Source organism: Cibotium barometz, chromosome 39 (assembly GCF_041138505.1).
Source record: "Cibotium barometz isolate CiBa-2024 chromosome 39, ASM4113850v1, whole genome shotgun sequence".
Lineage (NCBI taxonomy): Eukaryota > Viridiplantae > Streptophyta > Polypodiopsida > Cyatheales > Cibotiaceae > Cibotium > Cibotium barometz.
This window is the reverse complement of record NC_141084.1, coordinates 19,580,311-19,589,764: the sequence shown is the minus strand read 5'-3', so window position 1 is coordinate 19,589,764 and position 9,454 is coordinate 19,580,311. Positions and strand designations below refer to the sequence as shown.

The window sequence follows — 9,454 nt, the reverse complement described above, 5'->3', positions numbered from 1 at the left end:
GAAGCATAAGTATGCATGATCTGCCGCCATCCCAATCGGCCGGTCAAAAATATAGAAACTCTAGATATCTGGCATAAAAGTAGGGGATCCCATCAAGTAGTCCACTGTACTAGCGCCCTTCGTGTTATTCCAACATGTAAAAGCACCCGAACCGGGCCATCGCGACAAACCATTATAAATAAGCAACCCATGAACACTCCCCAAAGCCAAGAGACGTGTCCCATACTCTGTGATCTCACCCATATCCTATGATGTCCTCTGTATGCCCACCTCATCCACTTCAAGCTCTCTATATAAAGGCTCCTCTATGTCATAAAGTGTTGATTGCTCATTGCCCGTACAAGCATTGAAGTCCCCCAACAAAAGAATGTCTCCCAAGTTAGCAAAGCGTATGATGTCCTCATTCAATGGCAAATAAGGTGACTCACCCTGCTGTGCATATCTCGAGTAGACAGGAGGAAAATAGCATACGGCAATGTATATGTCCTGTAGCCTCTTTGTGCGAACTCTAATCCACATATATCATGCATCTGCGTCTCTATGTACTACATAAACCATATCCCGAGAAAGAGAGAGAGAGAGAGAGAGAGAGAGAGAGAGAGAGAGAGATTAACGTCTCCTAAAGGCCGAAATGGCCCATGAGACCAAAACAAGGTACAACTGATGATGATGATGTCTTATCATAACAAATCTGAAAGAAAGAATGAAAATAGTAACATCCTAAGAGAGCTAAGAGCTGAAAGTTGAACCGCTGAATCATCGCGGTAAACTCCTCCGGTGGCGGGCACAAACAGAAAGACCTCTCTTTTGGCACCCTCACACTAAGAGAGTAAGAGAGAGAGAGAGAGAGAGAGAGAGAGAAACCCAACGACTAATTAATTAACTGACCCAAAACAAAACTTCAGCTAGGCTAGAAAACCATGATGATTGAAAGCAATGTCTCAAAGATATTTGAAGTTCTTCATTTTTCACAAAGGTAAAAACCGGAGGGTCAGGATTGTCTTCCATTTGAGACAGAGGCAGACACGCCATGTAGAGACAAGTGTTTGTAGAAACATTAAATGGATTAATACTCTTCAACTATTGCCATCCATCTGTTCATCTGAAAGGCTTGTTTTGCACACCATGCTGGCCAATCTGCTCAGTTGACTCTATATGGAGAATGTGTTTTTTTTTGCATAGGTTTTATACCTAATCCCGCCAGAGGGGCGCGGGTGAGTCCATTGGGGATTGAACCTGGCACCTGAGAGAGAGAGCTCAAACACTCTACCACTGGACTACTCCCCCATATCCCTGTAAGGAGTATGTTACAATGCATCTTCATTTACCAATCCAGTGTTGTTTGTGAAGCCGACTTCTGAATTTTCTCGTTATATGCACTTTCCACCTCCACCTGCCCCAAAAGATTGTTTTTGTAAACTTTAACTGCCAACATTGACAGTTGTAATTACACTTACATTTGCAAAAGCATTGTGCTGAGAGCCCTTACTTTGCAGGATTTCAAGAGAGGATTGAGAAAATGAGACCGGAACTGCTCTACTGATTTCAGAAGTGACGTCCTACTGAGATCTGCAGAAAGTCACAGATTAACATCCAAGAGCCATGCACTCATGCAAGAGAACAAGGCAAACACACATAACCAAGACACACACACACACACACAGAGAGAGAGAGAGTACCCCTGTCCTTGGAGTTCAGCCTAGAGTCCTGTGAAGGAGCCTCTCCTCTATTAAGCTCTTCCATGAGCTGCACAAATTGTTTTAAGACATGCAGTGTCTGTGCTATCAAAATCTTACTTCTACATTTACTATATGATTTCACTTCAAAGGGAAACAACAGGTATCATTTGCCTTTTAGCACAAGCACTCTTGGTTTTTGTTCGCCATATTTAGCAGAATTCTAGCGGCCACTCCAACCAGTTAACAGCGAACAAACACAGCGGTATGTTGGCAAAAGAGTCAGGCAGGATAGCAAGAGGAAGCAACTACACTCTTGACAAAAACTCTACTGCAAAATCAGCTTGGGTTTCTATGACATTCTTATTCTTTGGTTGTTCAGCTTATCTGGCAGCCGCTTGCGACACCATTGCACAAAATGTCAATTTTACATGGGCTGGTCAGCCCTACTATTGAACATAAAAACACCTCCAAATTGGCGTCATCATCTTGCACATCCAATTGATGGGCTGTGTGTCAAGAGTCACGCAACAGAATCTCACAACAGAATCCTTCCAAGATCACCTAGATGCAGGACACAAAAAAGATTAATCCAAATTAGGGTTCCACTGGCTAGCTCAGGGTTATTAACTCATAACTCACTTATAAGCCTTAGGCTTTATAATCAGCCTGCTTTTACTAATTTTTTGGGCCTCCTAACCCACATATTAGCCAACCTAACCACCAGGCTAACAATTCAACCCCCCAGGGGTAGCCTCAGGTACATAACAGTGTCCATAATCATCAAAAGTTCAGCAAAATGCTAAAACCAATACTATACTTGTCAAGGAAATTGCATACCTCCCGATTCCAACATCTAAGAGAACTTATGAAAAGTGGTTGAGACGACGTGCCCCGACTCTGCCATTGCAGTGCACAACTTATCGTGCATTGTGCTTCTGTGTGCTCTTTGAGGTTTTCTTCTTTTAGACTTCTAGTTCTGGTCCTTTAGCCTTTTCACAAGCTATTGCAGCCTTTGGGAATTGTGCCTTAGGCTCTTTGTGGTTGAGGCTTAAGCTTTTCGCTTCTTCGCTTCCTTGGATGTTTCCTTTGGTAACTACCCTCGACTTAGTTTAAAGCCTTGTGATGGCATTAAGGGGGATTGTATACGTAAGTCCACGTGTACACTTAACGGACCTCCCTTTTTATTTTCTTGTTCTAATGCCACCTTCCACCAAGTGGTGGCATTCACAAATCTACCCAGTCAATGCCAAATCTAACACTAAAGGGACATTTGGCTTGCCAAATCCCTTTTCGTGGAGGAATAAGGCATCCCTCAGCCCATACTTCATCCTCATGGCAAGCAGAGAGTCCCAAACAAACAAGGCCTTTCTCCATCAAACTCATCTCATGGGCTAAGGGCAGTTGTGCAGGTGGACACTAGCAGCTAGAAAATAAGCACTAGCATTATTAAGGCTCACACCATTAACCACTCATTCCTTTTGCAGTGAGAAGTTGAAGTAAGAGGGCATGGGCAGTGGGAAGAGCTCCCAATAATGGCACAATACATGTTATCATATCTAGATTGCAACCAAACACAAATTATGTTGTCCTTGGTAAGTGCTGTCCTGTATGGACAAAGGTTGTAATGCCAAATTATGTTGTCCTTGGTAAGTGTTGTCCTGTATGAACAAAGGTTGTAATGCCGAGTGGCTAGCACTCACACTCCTCTTGGTCTCCTTTGGCTGCTAGACCAGCTCAGTCTTTCTGCAATAAGATCAATTCAGGCTAGCCCCAAGAGAGGCCCAAGAAGTGCCTTGGGGGGGCTAGGAGAGCGATCACCAAGATTGAGGTTGCAATCCAACCACAATAATATTTACGATAGAGGAGCTAAAGAGCCCCCTTCCTTTGATCTAATAGCAAATGGTCCATATTGTGGGTTTCCATGCACATAAACCCTCCACCAATGTCTCTTCTTCTCTTGGAGACCTAAAACTAACTGGACCTCAAATAGCACATTTTTCAGAGCTACCATAGAAAGCATTTCAATCAAATCAAGTAAGTTCAGCTTAGTGATGTCCTAAAAGCAATAAATGACAAGGGAAAACTCTTTGAAGAAGAATACATCTGCAACAGTAGGTACTGCTGTGGGGTCAAAACTGTCACATTCCTCAGGATCAATTGGCAGGCAAACTCGACCTGTCATTTACCAAATTTAGATGGTCAGGCACATACGAAACGAATACAGCAGTAAGTGAAGCAGCTTTGTATCATGCTCACAAAGACAAGAGCCGTGATTGCTGCATGTTGAACAGCTTTTTGTCTGCCAAACAGAACAAAATGCACCTGTTTTGGGATGCACACAGAAGGGTGCCTTGAGCAAATGGTTCATATGCTTAGAAACCTGAAATGCAAAATCAAAACCTCATGAAAACTCTTGATTATGGCAGACTTCTAGCATGCAACTTAGAATGGCAACGTCTTGAGAGTAACCTCCAAATCCAAGCGAGGGTATGTGTATGAAAATATAATCTCCTCCATAGACCTTCGCAAAGCTGAGCCCTGGAAAGGCCAAGGGAGTTTACGAAGGTTCAAATTATCGGCTCACTCACACCCAGTTTGACTTGCAAATGTAACAACAATAGATCCGTACCAAAAGAGTGCATACCTTGTGCTTTCCAGATTCAAGTAAATGCTTCAGCTGCTTCCACCGAGCTGCATTGATATCACTCTCAGAAGAGGATCGTCTACTGGTCTGCCAGCGGTCACGTGCTTGTGCAGCAACTGCTGTTAACGGATCCAAAATTCTCTTTACTTTACTAGAACAGGGTACTTCGCATACTGGATTAAGGACACTAAGACAATAACAGATCAATGACTAAATCATGAGAAGTTTACAATTTCCATCATCCGGTATCATTTCCAGTAGCTTCTCATATCTTTCCTCAAACTGCAAGAGGTTCTGGTTGATGAGAATCTGCTCTTCAAAATATGGCTTCAACACTTCAGTGTAAGCTCTCCTATAGAGGAACAGAGAAAACATAGACTGTTTATAAGTACCAAGTAAAAGGTGTCCCAAAAGGGGAAAAGCATGAATACATAGGCAATAAAGAGCCTTACGATAAAGATGGGTGTAGAGCAGCTCCACTCAAAGAGACCTTTTTGGAGTTATTCTCACTTCCCTGCTTACACAGAGTAGCATTCACAATAGGTGTCATACAACAAAGACTTCATATGCTTTTTTATCTCTGAAAGCGCAAGATTATATATACATATATATATATATATATATTATTAGTGATAGACAACACATCCAGCGGGTGTTGCTAGCTCCAGACAGACTCGAATGCTTTTACGACTACGCTACATGCCTGTGGACAAAGACTTCATATGCCTTAGCAAAACCATCCAGCTCCTCAAAGCTTCATCATCTCTGAAATAAGGACCATGGCTACCATGGACATCAAAAATCACAGAGCCACTCACGTCAGCGTGCCGCACGCGGGGGGGTGGTGTTAGAGATTGCACACAATGCTTTTTCTTGTGTTATTTTCTTTATGCTTTTATGTGCTTTCATATGCTTTGACGCATGGTTCTCCTAATGACAGTGCAAACCGTCCAATCCAACCAATCAAGTAGCTCACTCGTGGGGGCTGTCTTATGCCATGTCCCATGTCCACTGTCTTAACTAGTAGGGTGGCACATTATTGTGGTTCTTGACTTTCACGTCTGTAAGTGTCTTTCCTCAGAAGAAGAGTGCATTCTTTACTACAAAATGAGCTAACATGGGTTGTGACTAGCTTGTTGCCCATTCCATTGTTGCATGTCCTATCCCTTGTTTGTCCAATTCCAAGGGAAATCAGCCATATGTATTTTACACACAGAGCTACTGGATATCAGCGTTGTTCAAAGATTCCCAGGATGAAAGGAGCTTGGCAAGAATACTGTTTCAAACCCAGTACTAACCTTGTAGACACGAAAGTATTCTGCTATAGATGCCCTCTGTTCGTTAGTTAGCCTGTGTAAGACATCAGAGTAAGCACCCCAAAAAAAGTGCTGTTATTGGACGTGTAATTGATGTAAATTTGCCTATACATGAACTAGACTTGCAAATGTTTGTCTCTTAAAATCAATCCACCTTCGAGCTCTGGTGTCACAAACCCAACAATGGACACCACGCCTTCCACTGTAAACCCAAAGGAGGTGCTCAAAACCGAAATCCTCTGCAAGTACAAGTGAGAACTACATCCGACTCAGAAATCAAGCCACAAGCTGTGATCTAGTAGGTTGCATGCATGTAAACTAGTAGTGCAAGACGAGCCAACCCCTTAAAGCAGTGTCAACCACTTTGATTGCAACTGTCATGAGTGGCCAACACCTGAGACATATGTCCGCCCCTGTGCAGCAATATCTGATATCATCATAGTCAGTCATGTCCTGTAAAAGAGATACACAAGTGAGAAACCTAGTAAATGTAGAACAACAGCAAGAATAACTATGCCATCCTGAGACTTGATGATGCTCAACTACTTGTGTAGGAACCTACAACATCAAAGACAAGCTCCCTTTCGACAGGTGCAAAGACTTTCTCTGAGCTAGCACTGGAGTATGCAGTCCTCTTGGCAGGCTGTGTAGCAAAATGCAAAACAAACTTAGCACAAGTCTCTGCATGATGAGAGCTTACAAGATTTAAAACTAAAAACATCGAAAATTCACTCACATCTACATTGTAAACTGCTCCAATGTCTATCTTGTAAGGGCATTTTTCTCGGATTGATGATTCCATCTCAGTTGCATCATGAAACGACAAGTACCGAATGTAGATGTCATGTTCCAGTGTGAAGGAGAACTCCCTTCGACCAATAAATGAAGGGTCACATCCTGGATGCTTTGCATCTGTTAACCACATACAGGCCTATAGTTCAAAAAATGGCCGTAAAACACCACCAGTGGGTTCTACCCCTGCAATCAGATGGTGTGGCCAATGTATGCATGGCAGAAAGGGAGGCAAATGCCGGGGAGGGTGGTACAGTGCTTCAAACAGAAAATGTGCATGATTCCAGTTACACCTTAAATATTCTGATGGTTAGCAAATCAATTCACCGGAAAGTTAGCAGCCCAATTCATCAGAAAGTGGCATCATGGCATGCCAGGATCCTAAGCACATGAAGGAGGGCGTCTTTCACTCTGCTTTGTACAGACAAATGCACAAAAGCCTGGACTTGTACGGACACATCAAATTAACCTGAAAGCAAGAACTCACCATTGCCATAAGAGAGCCATTTGCACATGTCGGCAAACGGAAACAGCCTACCTGCGTGCGCGTGCGCGTGCGCGCGCGCACACACACACACACAAAAACAGAGAACGCAAGGATCTTAGCTTGGGAAAAAGGGTTGTGGGCTTAAGTAAGAAATTTAGGGTTCGTTTTTCCTTTTTCTTTGCTTACTGTAGTAAAGTTTCAAGTAATCCGGACTGAATGTGGCTCTGCCATGCTCAGGAGGAGGGCGCTCATCGATCTGCACTCTGTCTATAGCGGAGTTCTGGTTTCCATTGGCATGCTCTGCGAGTACAAAGAAATCTGAGATGGGCAATCAACTGGAGATGGATGGGCATCATAGTCATCCTCCGAGTCTCAGAGGTATTTAGGGTTATGGGCACTTACGGCCAGGAGAAGGGTCCTCCTCCATTGGATCAACGCGCTCCTGACCCATTGCTTACTCTCGAGCTCTCAGCAGGATGCCTTCACTTGCTTTAGCTCTCTGCTCACCAGGGAATCGAAGTTGTGCAGAGGTTGGATTTGGCGGGAAACTATCTGCACGGAAAAAAATTACGTGCTATTATTTTCCCAAACAAAATGTTGGGCTATTTTATATGGAATTTTTATAATTAAAAAATCACCCACAATTGCTTAGCTATAGAGGAAGAGTAGTAGTACAAAGAGAACTAAGAGGAGAATTAAAGGAGGAAGAGAAGTACAAAGAGAAGGATAAGTAGGAGGAGGGAGAGTATCAAAGTCTTGTTAACACCCAAGTAGACTAGTTTAATACTAAATTATACTAGTTTATTAATATTTTAGAAGAAAAGCATCAAAAGAGAGAGAGAGTGTGTGTGTGTGAGAGAGAGAGAGAGAGAGAAGAACACTAAATTACACTAGTTTATTAATATTTTAGAAGAAAAGCATAAAAACAAGAGAGAGAGAGAGAGAGAATAATAAGAAGAAGAACACTAAAATATGAGTGGGACATTGTGAGGCTCAGTGTGATGCTAATACATTAGTAAAAGAATTTTGTGTTTGGTCCAAAATACTTGTCATGTTGCATGCTACGATAACCCTCAGAATTAATGCACTGCACATGCTGCCACAATTATGCTCACAAATTGCAAGTCTTACAAAGTTTACTATGAGAGTTATTGCGGCAAGTAGTACAAGGCTATAAAGAATTCTCTATATTCTCTATTTGAATAGAATAGAACAGGATATTGTTGTTGTTGCAACATCTTGTTGTTGCAGCAACCTATTGTAATTTACCCATAGTGTCAACATAAAGATGTTAGAATAGTGGTGGGAATGCAAATGAGCCATTCATAATATGAAAAACAACTTGACTGCCTTACATTAAAATGAACTAGTTACATAGGCTTATATAGCCTTTTGGGACGAGGTGCACTGCTACATCACTGATGATGTGCACATGTATTCTTCTCCATTGATTTCTCCATGACCCCTTGAGGCTAGAAATGCCCCTTGACATGTGGATGGACATGTGGAGTGATGCTACACACTTTGACTCTAGCTTAGGCTAAACTTTTATCCTATGCACATTTGATTTATGGCTAAGGGACAAGTTGAGCTTATATTTCTAACACCCCCCTTAAGCCAAACTTGGATACAATGACGACACTTAACAATAGGTTTTGCCTACCAACAATTCTCCCTGATTACAATGAGATAGAGTCCCCTCTAAAAACAACAAAGGGTGTGTGTACTCTTCTCTAACAAACAATCAAGGGTATGGACTACAAACAAAGGCTTGACCATATAAAAGTGAACAATGACAAATCCTTTACAAAGCATAGGAGTCATCTTCATCTCAAGGACCAACAAAGCCACAAACTTCTACAAAGTTACTTTCTTCTTCTACAACAGTGTTGATCTTCTCTGTACCTTTCTTCTTGTCCTTGAGATAGCACTTGTGTGGTGGATGGTTGGTCTTTCCATAACGCACACAAGGGTTGTTGGTGTAGCAATCTTTGGTTTGGTGATTGGTTCTTCCACATCTTGCACAATTCTTCTTATTGCCTAAAATCTTGTTCATCCTTAGCTTGCAATGTAGCAATGGTGGCTGTAATGGTAGATGCTTCATCACCCCCTTATACTTGAGGTGGTCCAACAAGACATTTTTCTTCATTAGATAATCTTTAACCTTGGTTTGCCATGTATGGAAACCAATGCCATTAATTTGTCAGGAGATTTTGATGCCATGACTAGGGGATTCTCAAAGCAATGTCTAAAAACCCTTCACAAATATGGCAACCTTCAATGCTTTAAGTGCAAATGAGCTTATGTGAAGATTATGGCATGTAAGAATGGAGTTTTATAGAGATTTTACTTCCCTTCTCAATAATCAATCACTTAATTTTGAGTGGTTTTGTCAAGAGATTAACCAAGTGATTAATTATGTGTAGAAAGTGGAGCTAGTGAGGAAGAAAGCTTGGTAGTTATGAAAGGATTAGGGCTTAATCAATAAAAAATAATCTTTAGTAATTAGATAAGCTTCACATATCATGGTTATGTT

At 41.9% G+C, this 9,454-nt stretch overlaps 1 protein-coding gene across 3 annotated transcripts; it reads right to left on the bottom strand.

The window, feature by feature from the left end:
• Positions 1–949: 949 nt before the first annotated feature.
• On the bottom strand, positions 950–7,627 carry POLA3 (DNA primase POLA3). Of its 3 annotated transcripts, XM_086778435.1 has the most exons (18): positions 7,561–7,627; positions 7,321–7,470; positions 7,105–7,218; positions 6,919–6,969; positions 6,376–6,551; positions 6,202–6,282; positions 5,981–6,092; positions 5,794–5,878; positions 5,622–5,673; positions 4,776–4,837; positions 4,554–4,675; positions 4,324–4,442; positions 4,149–4,217; positions 4,002–4,059; positions 3,781–3,854; positions 1,680–1,746; positions 1,490–1,569; positions 950–1,393 (listed from the first exon to the last, which is right to left on the bottom strand). In XM_086778435.1, the coding sequence occupies exons 2-18, from the start codon at positions 7,367–7,369 to the stop codon at positions 1,325–1,327; spliced, it is 1,440 nt and encodes a 479-aa protein (XP_086634561.1). In that variant the 5' UTR covers positions 7,370–7,470; positions 7,561–7,627; the 3' UTR covers positions 950–1,324. The 3 variants fall into 3 exon arrangements, 2 of the variants coding, with proteins under 2 accessions (XP_086634561.1, XP_086634562.1); XM_086778436.1 differs by having other exon boundaries at positions 4,324–4,439; positions 7,321–7,608; XR_015262644.1 differs by lacking the exon at positions 1,680–1,746 and having other exon boundaries at positions 1,255–1,393; positions 7,321–7,608.
• Between the last annotated feature and the right edge of the window lie 1,827 nt (positions 7,628–9,454).

Excerpts from the sequence above, each read along its gene's own strand:
- POLA3 (XM_086778435.1), bottom strand. The coding sequence starts at position 7,369 with ATGGGTCAGGAGCGCGTTGATCCAATGGAGGAGGACCCTTCTCCTGGC. Across the intron at positions 4,676-4,775 it reads GCTCTACACCCATCTTTATC|GAGAGCTTACACTGAAGTGT; the intron begins GTAAGGCTCTTT and ends GTTCCTCTATAG. Across the intron at positions 4,443-4,553 it reads GATACCGGATGATGGAAATT|CAGTTGCTGCACAAGCACGT; the intron begins GTAAACTTCTCA and ends ATCCGTTAACAG.